The sequence below is a fragment of the Theropithecus gelada genome, chromosome 14 (genome assembly GCF_003255815.1).
Source record: "Theropithecus gelada isolate Dixy chromosome 14, Tgel_1.0, whole genome shotgun sequence".
Taxonomy (NCBI): Eukaryota; Metazoa; Chordata; class Mammalia; order Primates; family Cercopithecidae; genus Theropithecus; species Theropithecus gelada.
Genome location: NC_037682.1, coordinates 32,682,307 through 32,700,956, shown reverse-complemented (window position 1 = coordinate 32,700,956; position 18,650 = coordinate 32,682,307). Strand labels below are relative to the sequence as shown.

The window sequence follows — 18,650 nt, the reverse complement described above, 5'->3', positions numbered from 1 at the left end:
TATAGAATTATCTACTTAAGACATAAATTTTATTCATCTATATTCTAACAAATATTTCAACTTTTTAATATAGTTAATCTAGAATATAAATTTCAGATTTTTGAAAGATTTTTTTGAAGTCCAATCATTCTCTCTACAACATCTCCACCAAGTGGTTGTTCAGCCTAGGTTTGAACACCTCCAATCAGTATCATCTTTAAACAATACTTTTTCAAGATGGAAGAATTAATAAATTATTCCAATGGTTACAGAAAGGTTATCTGAATTCAGAAAAATGCCCTAGGTCTAGTCATCAGAAGGTTACTGGTGACTCCAAGAACATTCTCAGCAAAACAGTGAAGGCAGAAACCAGAATGCAAAAAGACTAGGAATAAGTCATGAAGAGGGGAGACAGAAATGTAATTTTCTCAAAAATACTTACTGTAAATATCAACATACAAATTAGAAAATACCAATATAATTTTAAGGTTACCTTCTATAATGATTTCCTCTATAAATGAGCCTTCTTTCTTTTCTTTTTCTCTGTATTCAGTATCTGAACAAAAATTCTCCATATTTTCTTCCCTTATTTCTTGCTCAGTATTACATTTCTGTATAATGGTGTTTTCTGATTTTTCAGTTGACGTTTCACTGTTTTCATTATTTACTTCTGGAGCATTCTAGTGTAAAATGGAAGAGATTCTTTAAAAACATTGTTTACAAGTATAAAACATTTGAGCAAATGTGATAAATGTGGAATCTGTGTTTCAGTTCAACCATTCAGCAATTTCTATTTGAAAGTCAAATGATTTTTTAGTAAGTTTAATATACCATACTCTATAACGACATCACTTTACATTCCTTTTATATAGTCTATCATATTTAAGCAAAATGGAAACATTTATACATTTTCAAACATGCATACCACATTATTATATAATACCACATGTTACATGTAATAGAACCACCCTATTATTAAAAACAAGATAGACATGGCAGGTAAATTGTTTTGAGAAGTAGTCTATTTTTTAAAGAGATAAGCTCTTGCTATGTTGCCCAGGCTAGAGTGCAGTGGCTATTCGCAGGTGCGATCATAGTGCACGACAAGCCTCAAAATTCTGGCCTCACACTATCCTCCTGCCTCAGCCTCCTAAGTAACTGGGATTACAGGTACTCACCACCATGCCAGGTGAAGCAGTATTTTTATGTATCCTTAAAACAGCGAATCAGTCCAACATGCTTTTTCTTCCCCTATATATTGAGCACATGTTACGTGTGAAGCACTGTACTAGGCTTTGGGATACAATGATGAACAAAATACAGTCTTTGTCCTCAAAAAACTTACAGTCTGGTATGAAAATAAGAAAATAAGTAACAGGTGACTTTAATAGGATGTGGTAAGTGCTCTGATAGGGATAAATACAGGTTACCATGGGCACGTACAGGAATAGTCCTGTCCCTGTTTTGGGGAGTCAAGAAAGGTTTCTTGGAGAAGGTGTTAGCTAAACATACCTGAAGTATGATATGGAGTCACAGATGGGGATAAGGAGGCACTCCAGAAAGAATAAATGGTATATAGCAATGCTTAAGAGCTAGCAAGATTAAGAGTATATTTATGGAACTATGATTTCATTTGGCTAGAGCTTACATGCAGGAAGAAGAATGAAGAGAAATGATGCTTGAGGTAAGCTGGGCCTAGGTCATTAAGGGCCTAACACAGCGTGTTAAGGAGTTTCAACTCTACCAGGAAGACACTGAGAAGTCACTGAAGGGTTTTAAACAAGGAGTGAATAACATGATCTGACTGGAAAGACCATTTTGGCTGTAGTACAAAAAAATGGACCAATGTTTTCGAAACGTCATTGATGGAAACCAGTAATGAGAAATATGTTTTATAACTCAATAGGCAAATCAAACAGTACTACTGTTATACACACTAATGTTTCCTATGCTACTTCATTTTAAAAAGAATTCTGGTCACAAACCACCAAACTAATTTCCATGAACCACTGATAGGTTGAACCTAGAAGTCTGAAAAACACTAAAGGGAGAGAACACATGGGGCAGAGTGGTGCATCAGGAGAGTGCTGCAGCAGTCCAGGTGACATCAGTAAAGACGAAGAGCTGTGAACCCATTGGTGATTTATGGAACTAAAGTTAATAGGACTTGGTCAATGATTGCATGTGAAGGCTAAGGGAGAAGGTGAGTCAAGATCGACTCCCGTAGTTCAGATTAGGTAAGTAGATGACTGGTGGATGTCATTCCTTGAGCGAGAAAACAGGCGTAGTAGTAGATTTGGAGGAAAATACCGAGTTCAGTTTGAACTTGCTGAGTTTGAAGAGTTAGTAATACATTAAGGTGGTGATATCCAATGAACCTGTATTTATTTATTACTTTTGCCTTTTAAATAATTCCAACTTTTAGATTAAGAATATACATGTGCAGGTTGGTTACATGGCTATATTGCATGATGCTGAGGTTTGGGGTATGACTGATCCCATCACTCAGGTAGTGGGCATAGTACTCAATAGTTTTTCAACCATTGTCTCCTTCCCTCCCTACCTCTTCTAGTAGTTCCCAGGATATATTGTTGCTATCTTTATGTTCATGAGTACCCAATGTTTAGTTCCAACTTATAAGAAAATTGGTATTTGGTTTTCTGTTCCTCCGTTAATTTGCTTAAGATAATGGCCTCCAGCTTCATCCATGTTGCTGCAAAGGACATGATTGCATTCTTTTTTATGGCTGTGTAGTATTCCATGGTGTATATGTACCACATTTTCTTTATCCAATCCACTATTGATGGGCACCTGGGTTGATTCCATGTCTTTGCTATTGTGAACAGTGCTGCATTGAACATAAAAGTACATGTGTCTTTTTGGTAGAGTGATTTATTTTCTTTTGGCTATATACCCAGTAGTAGTTTTGCTGGGTCAAATGGTAGTTCTGTTTGAAGTTCTTTGAGCAATCTTTCCACAGTGGCTGAACTAATTTACATTCCCACCAACAGTGTATAAGCTTTCCCTTTTCTCTGCAGCCTCGTTGACATCCGTTGTTTTTGACCTTATTTTTATTTATTATTTTTTTTTGAGATGAAGTCTCACTTTGTCGCCCAGGCTGGAGTGCAATGGTGCGATCTCAGCTCACTGCAACCTCTGCCTCCTGGGTTCAAGCGATTCTCCTGCCTCAGCCTCCTGAGTAGTTGGGACTACAGGAACATGCTGCTGCGCCCAGCTGATTTTTTACTTTTAGTAGAGATAGGGTTTCACTACATTGGCCAGCTTGGTCTTGAACTCCTGACCTCAGGTGATCCACTCGTCTTGGCCTCTCAATGTGCTGGGATCACAGGCATGAGCCATCGCGCCCAGCCTCTTCTTTTTTTAATAGTCATTCCAACTGGTGTGAGATGTTATCTCTTTGTGGTGTTGATTTGCATTCTCTGATGATTAGTGATGTTGAGCATTTTTTTCATGTTTGTTGGCAGCTTGTATGTCTTCTTTTAAGAAGTGTCTGTTCATGTCTTTTGCCCACTTTTTAAACAGGTTATTTGTTTCTTGCTTGTTCAGTTGTTTAAGTTCCTTATAGATTCTGGATATTAGACCTTTGTCAGATACATAGTTTGCATGGGTTGTCTATTTACTCTGTTGATAGTTTTTTTTACTGTGCAGAAGCTCTTTAGTTTAATTATGCTCGACTTGTCAATTTTTGTTTTGTTGCAACTGCTTTTGAGAACTTCATCATAAATTATTTCCCAAGGCCAATATCCAGAATGGTGTTTGCTAAATTTTCTTTTAGGATTCTAATGCCCATTTAGATGTATGGGAAAATTGGCCTATAAATGCTATAAATGTAGATTTGAAAATCATTGGCAGACAGATGACAACCAAAAATATACAAGTTGGACCAGGTGAAATGGCTCATGCCTGTAATCCTAGTGTTTTGGGAGGCTGAGATGAGAGGATTACTTGAGGCCAGGAGTTTGAGACCAGCCTGGGTGACATAACAAGACCCCATCTCTATAAAATGTTTTTTAAAATTAGCTGGGTATGGTGGCACACACCTGTAGTCCTAACTACTTGGGAGGCTGGGGCAGGAGGGGTGGTTAAGCTCAGGAGTTTGAGGCTGCAGTGAGCTATGACTGTGCCACTGCACTCCAGCCTGGGTGACAGAGGGAGACCCTGTTGAAGAAAAACGGAGAAGGAATAAGAAAGGAGAAGGAGAATAAAGAGGAGGAGAATGAGGAAGAGGAGAAGGAGAAGGAGAAGGAGGAGATGAAGAAGGAGCAGAAGAAGAAGGAGGAGATAAAGAAGGAGCAGAAGGGGCAGAAGAAGCAGAAGGAGGAGAAGAAGGAGGAGAAAGAGAAGAAGAAGGAGGAGGAAAAGGAGGAAAAGAAGAAGGGGAGGAGAAGGAGGAGGGAAGGAGAAGGGAGGGAGGGGGAAGAGGAGGAGAAGAAATACACTGCTTACGGAGAGTGTATTTTGAGAGGAAAAGAACCTAAAGGATAAAATGCTGATGAAAATCTCCAAGGGAGAGGCAAAGAAAGAGAAAATCGTAAAAGAGATTGAGAAAAACAGACCAGAAACTTTGGATTGGATTAATATGAGTTCAAATTTTGGTTTCAATATTTATTAGCTGTGAAATCCTAGAAGGAAACTTGTGGTGGTTTGTATTAATAGTAGCTATTGCTCTATACCAAATTATCCTAAAACGCAGTGGTTTACAACAGCAAACATCTCACAGTTTCAATGGTCAGGAATTCAGGAGTGGTTGGCTTGATGGTTCTGACTCGGCATCTCTCTTGAGGTTCCAATCAAGCTATCATCTACAGCTCCATCATGTGAAGCCTTAACTGGTGCTGGAAGAGTCTCACTCATATAGCTGGCAGTTGGTGCCAGCTGTTGGCTGGGGTGCCTAAATTCTCTTTATCATCCAGGACCTCTCTTCACAGGACAGCTTAGACTTCTTTTCATGATGGTTGGGAGGGTGGGAGAAAGAAAAACACATATGCACCCAAGACAGAAACCACAGTTTTCTTATAATGTAATCTCAGAAGTGACATTGTATTACTTCTACTATATCCCATTTATTAAAACCAAGTCATTAATCCAGCTCACACTCAAGTGGAGGGGATTACAAAGGAGCAATGAGTAACAGGAGGTGGGAATCACTACAGGCCATTTTAGAGGCTGACTACAACAATATTTACACTCTGTGAGGCTGTTTTCTCATCTATAACAAAAATGCTGTAAAGACAAAAATCAATATGCAAAGAACACAAGCATTCCTATATGCCAACAATAGACAAGCAGAGAGCCAAATCATGAATTAACTCCCATTCACAATTGCTACAAAGATAATAAAATACCTAGGAATACAGCTAACAAGAGATGTGAAGGGGACAGGAAGGGGAATAACACACACTGGGGCCTGTCTGGGTAGGGGGCAGCAAGGGGAGGGAGAGCATCAGGACAAATAGCTAATGCATGCGGGGCTTAAAACCTAGGTGACGGGTTGATAGGTACAGCAGACCACCATGGCACACGTATAACTATGTAACAAGCCTGCACATTCTCCACATGTATCCCGGAACTTAAAGTAAAATAAAAAAAAGAAAGAAAGAAAGAAAGAACCTCTAGGGCATAGCCCACTTGGGCGGGGCGGGAGGGATGCTGTAAAGATTAAATTATGTATATAATACACATAGTGGATAGTTGCCCAATTAATGCTATAACTATTATTATGATAGTTATTATTCTTACCACCATAAAAACGTGGCCTGAGAGGTAAAGAAAAAAAATCAGATGAAAGAAATAGAAGAAAAGGAAAAGAGAATTCAAGAAAGAAATAGTATCAAATGCTTTGAAGGGACTGAAAAGTGTAATATCCAAAGGGACTGGATGCAATATCCATTTTATTTTATTTTATTTTTTAATTTATTTTTATTTTTGAGACAGAGTTTTGCTCTTTCACTCAGGCTGGAGTGCAGTGGTGTGATAGCTCATTGCAACCTCTGCCTTCCAGTTTCAAGCGATTCTCCTGCCTCAGCCTCCCAAGTAGCGGGGATTACAGGCATGCTACCACATCTGACTGATTTTTGTATTTTTAGTAGAGACAGGATTTCACCATGTTGGCCAGGCTGTTCTTGAATTCCTGACCTCATAGTCCACCCGCCTCTGGCTCCCAAAGTGCTGGGATTACAGGCGTGAGCCACCGCGCCCGGCCATAATATCCATTTTATGGAGTAAAGGGGCAAAGCCAGACTGCCCTATGTTTTGGTTTGTTTGTTTTTGTGACAGGGTCTCCCTCAGTCCTCCAGGCTGGAGCGCATTGGTGTGATCATGGCTCACGGTAGTCTCAGCTTCCCAGGTTCAAGTGCTCCTCCTACCTCAGTCTCCCAAGTAGCTGGGACCACCAGTGTGTACTGCCATGCCCAGCTAATTTTTTTAAAAAAATTATAGATTCAATGCTATTCCCATCAGACTACCACTGACTTTTCACAGAATAGTGAGACAAAGGTCTCACTATGTTCCCCAGGCTGGTCTTGAACTCCTGCACTCAAGCAATTCACCTGCCTTGGCCCCCAAAAGTGCTGGGATTACTTACATGCATGAGCCACCATGCCCAGCCCAGACTGCCCTATGTTGAAGGATAAATGGGAAGTAAGAAAGCAAGAAGTATGAGTTTAAACCAATCTTTCAAGAAACTTTGCTCTACAAAGAAGACACTTAGGGTATTTAGAAATGGGTGTGAGATCAAAAGTATTTCAATTATTTGTTTACTTTTTAAAATGGGAGAGACTTAAGCATGTTTAATTGCAAATGGGAACATATAAACTAACACAAAAGGAATATAACTGATAAACACATAAAATATGTTTAATAAAACAAAAATGCAAATTAAAACTGATGAAGCATTAAGAAGGTTGGAGAAGACAGGTACTCATATACATGGTTGGTAGGACTATAAACTGGTACAACCTTTCTGGAAAGCAATCTGGCAATATGTGCCAAAAATTGTAAGTGAGAGGGCAGGGCGCAGTGGTGCATGCCTGTGATCCCAGCACTTTGGGAGGCCGAGGTGGGCGGATCACAAGGTGAGGAGATCGAGACCATCCTGGCTAATACGGTGAAACCCCATATCTATTAAAATAAAATAAAAAAAATTAGCAGGGTGTGGTGGCATGCGCCTGTAGTCCCAGCTACCCGGGAGTCTGAGGCAGGAGAATCGCTTGAACCTGGGAGGTGGAGGTTGCAGTGAGCTGAGATGGTGCCATTATACTTCAGCCTGGGTGACAGAGCAAGACTCCATCTCCAAAAAAAAAAAAAAAAAAAAAATTATAAGTGAGAAAGCTCTTTGACCCAGCAATACCATTTCTTGAAGTCTATCCTAGAAATAGTCACAAACATACACAAAGACATTTGTACAAGGATGCCCAATAGGGAAGTGGATAGATTAATTACAGCATGTCCTAGTCACACAATGGAAACTGTGATGTAGATCTATTTTTATGGACTTAGAAAGATATCCACTATTTAGTAAAACTTTTTAGCAGTTCCTCAAAAAGTTAAATATAGAATTACCATTCCTCAAGGATCTAGAACTAGAAATACCATTTGACCCAGTGATTCTACTACTAGATATATACCCAAAGGATTATAAATCATGTTACCATAAAGACACATGCACATGTATGTTTGTTGTGACACTATTCACAATAGCAAAGACTTGGAACCAACCCAAATGTCCACCAATGATAGACTGGATTAAGAAAATGTGGCACATATACACCATGGAATACTATGCAGTCATAAAAAAGGATGAGTTCTTGTCCTTTGTAGGGGCATGGATGAAGGTGGAAACCATCATTCTGAGGAAACCATCACAAGGACAGAAAACCAAACACCACATGTTCTCATTCATAGGTGGGAATTGAACAATGAGAACCCTTGGATACAGGGCGAGGAACATCATACACCGGGGCCTGTCGGGGGGGCAGGGGTGAAGGAGAGCATTAGGAGAAATACCTTATGTAAATGATGAGTTAATGGGTGCAGCAAACCAACATGGCACATGTATACATATGTAACAAACCTGCACATTGTGCACATGTACCCTAGAACTTAAAGTATAATAAAAATAAATAAAAAGAATTATCACAGGACCCAGCAATTCTACTACTAGGTATATACCCCAAAGAACTGAAAACATGGACTCCAATAGATGCTAATGTTCATAACAGCATTATTCACACTAGTCAAAGGGTGGAAACAATCCATGTATCCATCAACAGATGCATGGATAAACAAAAAGTGATATATCCATACAATGGAATATTATTCCACATAAAAAGGAATTAAATTCTGATACATCCTACAAACAGATGAACCTTGAAAACATCGTGTTAATAAGCCAAACAAAAAGGACAAATACTGTATGATTCCACTTACATAAAATATAGAGAATAGGCAAATTCATAGAGTCAGAAAGTAGACTAGAAGTTACTAATAGCTGAGGAGAGGGGGTAATGGGGATTTACGTTTAATAGTTACCAAGTTCTTGTTTGAAGTGATGAAAAACTTTTGAAAGTAGATAGTAATGATAATTGTATAACACTGAAAATGTAATTAATGCCACTGAATTGTAATTTTAAGTATAACCACTTGAAAATGGTTAAAATGGCAAATTTGTAAATGAAAAAGGCTACAAAACATCACAGTAAGTATATTAATTTTTTAAGTGCACATACATGAGTATCTAGGTGTGCTTGTCTCCAGATGAACACATGTACAGAAAAACATCTGGAAGTTTGTATACCAAAATCTTAGCAATCACTTCTTCTAGGTGGTGAGACTGCATGATCTTCACTTTCTTCTTTTAAAGTTTCTATACTGTCTACATTTCCTAAAATGAAAATATATGACTTATGAAATGATTAACAAGCTACTTTTAATTTGAAAGTGAATGGATGCTGAAAGATTTATTTATGAATGCAAGTCTATATTTATTGCTATAAGGAATCAGAGGGTGTATGAATTACTTGCCATTTATCACTCTCAAGCTATGTTGTATTAATGAATATTAAAATGATAATATATATCTCCTGGCTGGACTACTGCCATGTTCTCCAAGCTGGTCTATGTGTCTTTAGTTTTGTCCCACTCTGGTCTATCATATCATCAATAAAATGATCTTTCTGCAAGGTAAATCTGATCATTTTACTCCCTTGCTTTGAAGCTCAAAGTTCAAAGAGTCAAGAATAAACTTCTATGAATGGACAATGTGCCCTCTTTAGTCTGTCTTCTGCCTTTTTCAACTGTTTCTGCTACTTATTGCATTGCCAGCATCCTATATTTACAACTATTCCAAACTACTTCTAGTTGCTATATTGAATAATGATATTATTTCTGTTTGCCTATGTTATTCCACATACTTGAAATGTTATCTCTGTCTGGAAATTTCTTATTTTTGTCAACTCAGCTAAAAATTCTCCTACTGTGTGAGGTCTGCCTTGAGCAGCCCCTCCTCATCTAAATAGAGTTGATCTCTCCTTCTTTCGTGCCACTACTCTTACTCTGAATATGCTGCTTTAAGCACTTTTCACACTACACTGCAATTACTTTTTAACCTGTTTCTTCTACAAATTGGAAATTCCTTGAAACGCCATGTGTTTTTTACTGTATTCCTATAATTTTCCACTGCATATGACACAGACAATAGTCAATAAATATTTATTGAATATGTACACAGATAAAATGAATTAAATGAATGTTAGCAAGCACATGTATTAAGAATATCTACTTTATTAAAGACATGTATATTATAAAAATAAAAATATCTGCTTTAAGGACTAATTACAGAGCTCTTTAGAAATAGTATACTTCCCTAGAACATATATTACAGGATTTTTAAAATTTAGATTTCCAGCCATACCAGAGTACTTGACTTGCCTTCCCACTGTAAATAGCTAGAAAACTAGATATAGTGTATGAAACAACAGTTTTCAGACAACGAACTACAAACAGGGAAAACTGTGTTCTCTGAGAGAAAGAGGAAAAAGTGAGATGAACCCTATGATTACTCAGGCTTACTACCTAGACACTTTCTACACCACAGCACAAGGAAGGGGCACTCTTGCAAAGCAAGATGGTCTGAGTTGAGAAGACAGACATCAGAATTTAAAGAGACTAAACTGGCTGTCATTTGTGAGGCAATGTACTGAAGATGAAGGAGCTACCCAGAAAAAGAGCTCTAGACATCTGCTATTTAATCTGTTGCTGAATATTAAGTGGGACATGTGAGGAGTAAAAGTCCATGAAGACATACAGGGGAGCCACAAGCTGAGCAATTTCCAGAGCTCCCATAGGTCTAGGTAAACTCTGAGTTCCAACAAGCCAGACAGGAACGAACTTACTGAATACCTGGGACATTTTGTAGAGACCCCCAGCAGATCATGCCTTTCTAGCAGGTATGAAGTAGCCGTAGAGTTAAGGGCTATTCTAGATGCTTCCATAAGTTTAAAACTAAGCCTCAAAATGATGAAGCTTATCAGCAAGTAACTTAACCTCCTGCGAAACTTTGACATTCTTGAAATAAAGATAGCAAAATCTAGCAATCAGCAATGTAAAATTCAAAATGTTCTAATACAATAAAAAATTTACTAGACAGGTAGAGAAGCAGGAAAATGTTACCTGCTTATGTCACTTTTTATAGCGTAATAAAAACAAATACAGAAATGACAGAGCTAATAGAATTAACAAAGGAACTTTAAAACAGCTATTACAAATGTTCAAGGATTTAAAGGACAATGATACGAACATAATGAAGAGAAAAATTTTAAATCCCAAAAGAAAAAAAATGAACCAAATGGAAATTCTAGAGATGAAACTTACAGTAAATAAAATTAAAAACTCACTGAATAGGCTTAATAGCAGATTAGACATTTTAAAAAGAAGTATAAATGAACTTCAGGACATAACAACAGAAACAATCCCAACTGAAGCAGAGAGGGAAAAAGAGACTGAAAAAATATGCAACAGAGCCTCAGTAACCTGTGGGACAGTATTAAGCAGTCTAACATGTGTAATTGAAGTCCCAGAAAGCAGACGAAGGGGACAGAAAAATAATAATTGAAGAAATGATCAAAACTTTTCCAAATTTAATGAAAACTATATATAGCAAAGAAATTTAATAAATTCCAAGCAAGATATGCACCAAGAAAACCATACCAAGGTATATCATAATCAAACTACTTGAAAACAGACATGAAGGAAAAATCTTAAAAGCAACCAGAGATATAAAGACACTTATAGAGATGGGTTAGAAATATCAGAATTGTCATAGACCTCTTACCAGAAGCAATGCAAGCAAAAAAAAAAAAAAAAAAAATTGGAATGGCATCTTAAAATTAATGAAAGAAAAATTATCCATCTAGAATTTTATATCCAGTGAAAATATTCTTTAAAATTAAGGAGAAATAAACCACTTTTCAGACAAAAGCTGAGAGAATTCCTTCCAGCAGATATGCACACACACACACACATTACGTTAAAGAACTACGTTACAAGGTAGTTCTTCGGGTTGAAGAAATATACCAGGTGGACACATGGATCTAAACAAAGGAATAAAGAGTGACAGAAGAGGTAAAAGTGGTGGTGAATATAAAAGATACTTTATCTCATTTTTAATTTTCTTTATCAGATAATTCTTTGAAATAAATAATATATGGTGAGTTTTATAACATATAGAAGTAAAATGTATGATAACACAAAGGACAGGAAGGAGAAAATGATAATGTCATATTGTAAGTTTCTTAACTTATCATAAACCTTGGTATAATATTATTGGAAAGTATACATGATAAATTAAACTCTAGAACAAGGATTGGCAAACTACAGTCAAAGGGCCAAATGCAGACTGCTGCCTGGTTTTTATTTGGGCGGGGGGTGGTGGGGAGGGAGATGGAGTCTCGCTCTGTTGCCCAGGCTGGAGTGCAGTGGTAGATCTTAGCTCACTGCAACCTCCACCTCCTGGGTTCAAGTGATTCTCCTGCCTCAGCCTCCCAAGTAGCTGAGACCACAGGCGCAAGTCACCACACCCAGCTAATTTTCGTATTTTGGTAGAGATGGGGTTTCACCATGTTGGGCAGGCTAGTCTCGAACTCCTCACCTCAAGTGATCCACTTGGCTCAACCTCCCAAAATGCTGAGATTACAGGCATAAGCCACCACACCCAGCTGTTTCTGTAAATATAATTTTATTGGTACATAATCATGCCCACTTCTGAATGTACTTAATGCCACTGAACTATACACATAAAAATGGTTAAAATAGCAAACAATGTGTACATTTTACTACAATAACAAAATACAATCAATAGTTCTCCAAAAAAGAGAACATTAAATATTTCCTCATGTTAAAATTCAACATAAGAAAAGGAAATATGACTACTTCCATAAAAAAGTAACAAGATGAAAAAAGATATATAATGCAAATGTTAATTGAAAGATGAAATAGCTATATTATTATCAGACAAAACACACCTTAAGACAAGTGATATTACTAGGACAAATATGGATATTTCATAATGATAAAAAGGTCAATCAGGAAATCAGAACAATAATAAATGTGTCATAACAATCATAAATCATATACCTAATAACAGGACTTAGAAACACATGAAGCAAAAACTGACTGAACTGAAAAGAGAAAGATAAGTTCACAGTTATGATTAAAGATTTCAACATTCTTCTTCCACTAATTGATAGATTACACACACACACACACACACACACACACACACACACAATCTGTAAGGATAGAGAAGACTTGGACAATACCAACCAACTTGACCTAATTGACATTTATAAAACATTCCACCAACCAACAGCAGAACACACATTCTCTTCAACAGCACATGAAATATTCACCAAGGTAGACAATACACTTGGCCAAAAAATAGGTCTCAGTTCATTTAAAAAGATTAAAGTCTTACCTAGAATGTTCCCTGACCAAAACCAAATTAAATTTGAAATCATTAATAGGAAGATATTTGGAATTTTCTCAAATGTTTGGAAATTAAACAACATATTTCCAATGGGTGATACTCATACCCATGGGTCAGAGGAGGCACCACAAGAAAAATCCTAAAATATTTTGAGCCTGGGCAACATGGTGAAACCTCATCAAGAAAGAAAGGAAGGAAAGGAAGGAAAGGAAGGAAAGGAAGGAAGGAAGGAAGGGAGAAAGGAAGGAGGGAGGGAGGGAGGGAGGGAAGGAAAGGAGAGAGAGAGAGAGGAAGACAGAGAAGGCGAGAGAGAGAGAAAGAAAAAGAAAAAAAAGAGAAAGAGAGAGAGAAAGGAGGGAAGGAAGGAAAGAGAAAGAGGGAAGGAAGGAAAGAAAGAAAAAAAAGAAAGAAAAAGAAAGAGAAAGAGAAAGAAAGAAAGAAAGAAAGAAAGAAAGAAAGAAAGAAAGAAAGAAAGAAAGAAAGAAAGAAAGAAAGAAAGAAAGAAAAAGAAAAAGAAAGAAAGAAAGAAAGAGAGAGAGAAAGAAAGAAAGAAAGAAAGAGGGAGGGAGGGAGGGAGGGAAGCAAGGAAGGAAGGAAGGAAGGAAGGAAGGAAAGAAGAGGAGAAAGAAGCAAGCTAGCTGGTGTGGTGGTGTGCACCTATAGTCAGGCTGAGGTGGCAGAATTGCTTGAGCCTGGCAGATTGAGGCTGCAGTAAGGTGTGATCACACCACTACACTCCAGCCTGGGTGACAGAGCAAGACCCTGTTTCTCTCTTTCGATAGACATATAGGCAGGCAGGCAGGCAGATAGATAGATAGATAGATAGATAGATAGATAGATAGATAGATAGATAGATAGATAGATAGATAGATAGGCAGGTAGGTAGATAGATAGATAGATAGATAGATAGATAGATAGATAGATAGATAGATAGATAAATAGATAGATAGATAGATATACATAAAAGGGGTTTTGCCATGTTGCCCATGCTCAAAATGTTTTACGATTTCTCTTGTGAGGTCTTCTCTGACCCATGGGTATGAGTATGAGTATGACCCATTGGAAATATGTTGTTAAACTTTCAAAAATTTGAGAATTTTCCAAATATATTTCTGTTAATGACTTCAAATTTAATTTAGTTGTGGTCAGGGAACATTCTAGTTAAGATTTTAATCCTTTTAAATGTACTAAGACTTATATTTTGGTCAAGTGTATTGTGTACCTTGGTGAATATTTCATGTGCTGCTGAAGTGAATGTGTGTTCTGCTGTTGATTGGTGGAATGTTTATTTTTGTTTGTTTTGTTTGAAACGGAGTCTCACTCTGTAGTCCAAGCTGGGGTGCAGTGGCACCATCTTGGCTCACTGCAACCTCTACCTCCGAGGCTCAAGCAATTCTCATGCCTTAGCCTCTCAAGTAGCTGGGACTACAGGAGTGTGCCACCATTCCTGGCTAATTTTTTCTGTTTTAACAGAGGTGGGCTTTCGCCATGTTGCCCAGGGTGATCTCGAACTCCTGAGCTCAGGCAATCCACCTGCCTCAGCCTCTCAAAGTGCTGGGATTACAGGTGTGAGCCACCGCGCCCAGCCGGTTGGTGGATTGTTTTATAAATGTCAATTAGGTCAAGTTGGTTGGTATTGTCCAAGTCTTTGCTATCCTGACAGACTGTGTGTGTGTGTGTGTGTGTGTGTGTGTGTGTGTGTGTGTGTATGTGTGTATACTTGTTCTATCAATTAGTGGGAGAAGAATGTGAAAATCTTTAATTATAACTGTGAATTTATCTTTCTCTTTTCAGTTCTGTCAGTTTTTCCTTCATGTTTATATGTGTGTGTGTATGTTGTGTATACTTTACTAAAATACATATATATGTATTTTAGTATATATATAGTGTGTGTATATATATATATTTTAGTATATATATATAGTTTTTTTAACCGAATGGAAAATGAGAAAACTACATATCATAATTTGTGGGATGGAACCAAAGCAGCGCTAAGAGGAAATGTTATAGCTTTAAGTGCTTATATTAGAAAAGAAAAAAGGCAAATAATCTATGTTTCAAGCTTAAGCAGCTAGAAGAAAACCAATTTAAACTCAAAGTAAGCAGAGTAAAGGAAATAAGAAAATTAATAGCAAAAATCAGTGAAATAGCTAATAAACATGGCAGAGAAAGGAATGAAACCAAAACCTGTTTTGTTTTTTTGTTTTGTTTTGGTTTTTGTTTTTGTTTTTTCCTGAGACGGAGTCTCACTCTGTTGTCAAGCTGGAGTGCAGTGGCATGATCTCGGCTCACTGCAATCTCCGCCTCTCAGGTTCAAGGGATTCCCCTGTCTCAGTCTCCCGAGTGAGCCACTGTACCTGGCCCAAAACCTGATTCTTTGAAAAGGTATCAATAAATCTGAAAACTTCTAACTAAAATGATCAAGAAAAAAAAGAAAGCGAGAGAGAGAAGATATAAATTACCAATACCAAGAATGACAGAGGGACATCAATTTGATCCTAGAGGACTAAATAATAAGAGAATATTATGAGCAACCCTAGCCAATAAATTTGACAACTTATGAAAAGGACAAGTTCTTTGAAAGATAAAAAGTACCCAAACTGGCTCTTTTAGGGGTCCCACAACACCCAAAATCAGTTTCATTAGGAGGACTCATAGGACTCAATATATACCCATACACACAGCTAAGATTTATTATACAGAAATAATGCAAAGAAAAACAGGTAAAGAAAAAGGCACATGAGTTGCGGTCTGGAGGAAACCAGACTTCCAAAGGTCATCTTCTAGTAGAGTCACATAAGACAAGCTTAACTCCCTACAGCATTTAATTGTGACAACATATGTGAATTGCTGTCTACCAGGGAAGTACATTAGAGACTCAGTGCCCAAAGTTTTTTGGGGGAGGGTGCTGTTCATGCAGGTACCCTCTATCTAGCATGTGCCAAAACTCTAGAATCCCAGGAAGAGTTGTTGTTCAGAATAAACCACATTGTTTGTACTAACAGTTTAGGTACAGTGAGCCACTGTTGTCAGGAAATGGTGAGAATCCCCCCAAAATTCAAGTTTCCAGGCATCAGCCAGGGGCCAACTTTACTAGCTGGACTTTCTAAGTACAGCATTCATAGGGGTGCTATGTTAACTCTTTCCTGCACACCAACATAAGAAGAAATGAGAATCTGAATAGCCCTGTAAATAATTTAAATACTGAATTTGTTATTTAAAATATTCCCGCCAAGAAAGTCTACATAGCTCCACTGGTGAATTCAACCTAACATTCAATAAAGAAATCATACCAACTCTACACATTGAAAGGAATATATTCCAACTGAGTTTACTTGACCAGTATTACTCTTGATACAAAAACCAGTTCAAAGATTGCAAAGAAAAAACAAACAAAACTTATAGATCCACATTCCTCATCAATACAAAACCCTTAACAAAGCAGTAGCAATTTAAGTCCAGTCATATATTAAAAAAATAATATATTATGACCAACTCAAGTTTATCCCAGGAATGCAAGGTTATTTTAACACCTAGAAATCAATTGATGTAATTATATGAAAAGAATAAGAAAAACAATCATAATAGACACAGAAAAAAGCATTTGACAAAATTTAATGTCCATTCATGATAAAAACTCATTTGTGATAAAAGCTCAGCAAACCAGGTATGAAAGGAAACTTTCTCAAACTGATAAAGAGTATAAACAAAAACATATAGCTAAATTGATAAGAAATGGTGAAAGACTAGTCTCCATTTAAGATGAGAAACAAGGCAAGCATGCCCACTCTCACAATTGTTATTCAGCATTAGAGGGTCCTAGCTAGTGCATACATTGAGAAAAAGAAAATGTATACAGAGTTTTAGAAATAAAGTAAAACTGTCTTAAACTTGCAGACAACATGATCATATATTATAGAAACTCCCAAAGTTCAACAAAAACAACTATTATAACAATAACTTAATTTAAGAATGAGGTCAATATACAAAAACCAATTGCACTTCTAAGCTGGGCATGGCAGTTCATCCCTGTAATCCCAGCTACTCAGGAGGCTGAAGTGGGAGGATCACTTGAGCCCAGGAGTTCATGTACAGCCTGGACAACATAGTAAGACCTTGTCTCAAAAAAATGTACTTGTATATATAAGCAATTAACAATTATAAAAATTTTAAATACTGTTTACATTAGGATCCCAAGACATAAAATATCCAGGAATAAATTTAACCTAAAATTTCCAAGACCTATATGATAAAAACTATGAAACACTTCTGAGAGACATTTTAAAATATCCAAATAAACAGAAGCTATACCATGTTCATCGACTGGAAGACTCAATGCCAAACAAAACCCCACAGACTTTTAAAACAGAAATTGAGACACTGATTCTAAAAGTGATAAGAAAATATAGGACTTAGAATAGCAAAAAACTGTTTTTGGAAAAAGAACAATATTGAAGGACTTAGCTATGTTTTATAGCTTCTTTAAAAGCTACATTAATAAAGACAGTGTTGTATTGGCTTAAGTATAGACATATAATCAATGGATCATAATAAAGAGTCCAGAAATAGATCCACACATATTTGATCAACTGATTTTCAAAGAAAGTACTAAGGTACAATGGGAGAGAAAATAGTATTTTTGACGTATATTTGTGCTGGGACAATTGGAAATTCATATACAAAAATGACCTTCAATCCTTATGTCATGCTGTATACAAAAATTAACTAAAAATGTATTAGAGACCACATGCATATACTCATTTTTTTAAAGTTGAGAAACTTAAAGTATAAAACAGGGAAAAAAATCATAGTGACAGTCTTAATTTCTTTGATAGTTTGTACCCCACAACATACTTAAATTTTACCTGAAACTTTTTGTCTTCCTCAAAAGTTTTTTGATTGCATAATTTGTTATAATGTTCTTGTAACTTAATATGAGTTTCTTTAAGGGATGATAATTCATTTTTAATCTTATTAATTTCTCCATTAAGTTCTTCAGCCTGTTATAAAATGTAACCAGAATAAACAAGTATATCAAGTATATAAACATGTTTTGTCTGAAAATATTTCATTAACGAAAGTTTCAGGAAATAGTCAAAGAATCAAAACAATCACAAAGTCATTATTAATATTAAGAGCTACCATTTATTGGATTGGGCTGACTACTTAATAAGCATAATTGCATACTCATCAAAACGCTGAGGTATTATTATGCCCAATTTACAGGTAAGAAATGTGAGGCTCACAGAAGTTAAGTAATTTGTCCCAGATCAAGCAGATACAAAATGGCAGTGAGGATTTAATTCCAAAGCTAAATCTAAGGACTGTGTCCTTAATGACAACATTAAACTACCTCGTCACATAAAACAAATTTATTTAAATTCATTTTAAAAAAACAAAAAATTAAATTCATAAATAAGAACTTATGAATTTTACATTCTACAAACATTATACTTTCATTGTTTTCTTAAAGTTTAATTTTCTTGTTACAAATTGCATATACAGATTTGAATTCCACTAGATGAATACTAAGCACTAAGTGGTACCATAGAAACTGACATGTCAGCTGGATATTTATATCTATAAATTAGACTTTCACTCCCTATAAAATTTCATAATCTTTATTTTGGGGGAAAGAAGTACTCTCACAGAAGTCTCAAATATGAGA

The 18,650-nt window shown here is 36.5% G+C and overlaps 1 protein-coding gene across 2 annotated transcripts in view; it reads right to left on the bottom strand.

Moving 5' to 3' along the window:
• The window catches only part of CCDC73 (coiled-coil domain containing 73), a 167,713-nt gene that overhangs the window by 13,499 nt on the left and 135,564 nt on the right, over positions 1–18,650 (bottom strand). For both annotated transcript variants that reach the window (XM_025355520.1, XM_025355521.1), the window contains exons 14-15: positions 17,848–17,982; positions 473–659 (exon numbers count right to left, since the gene is read on the bottom strand). In XM_025355520.1, coding sequence (XP_025211305.1) covers positions 473–659; positions 17,848–17,982 — 322 coding nt within the window. The remainder of the gene's footprint in view (positions 1–472; positions 660–17,847; positions 17,983–18,650) is intronic.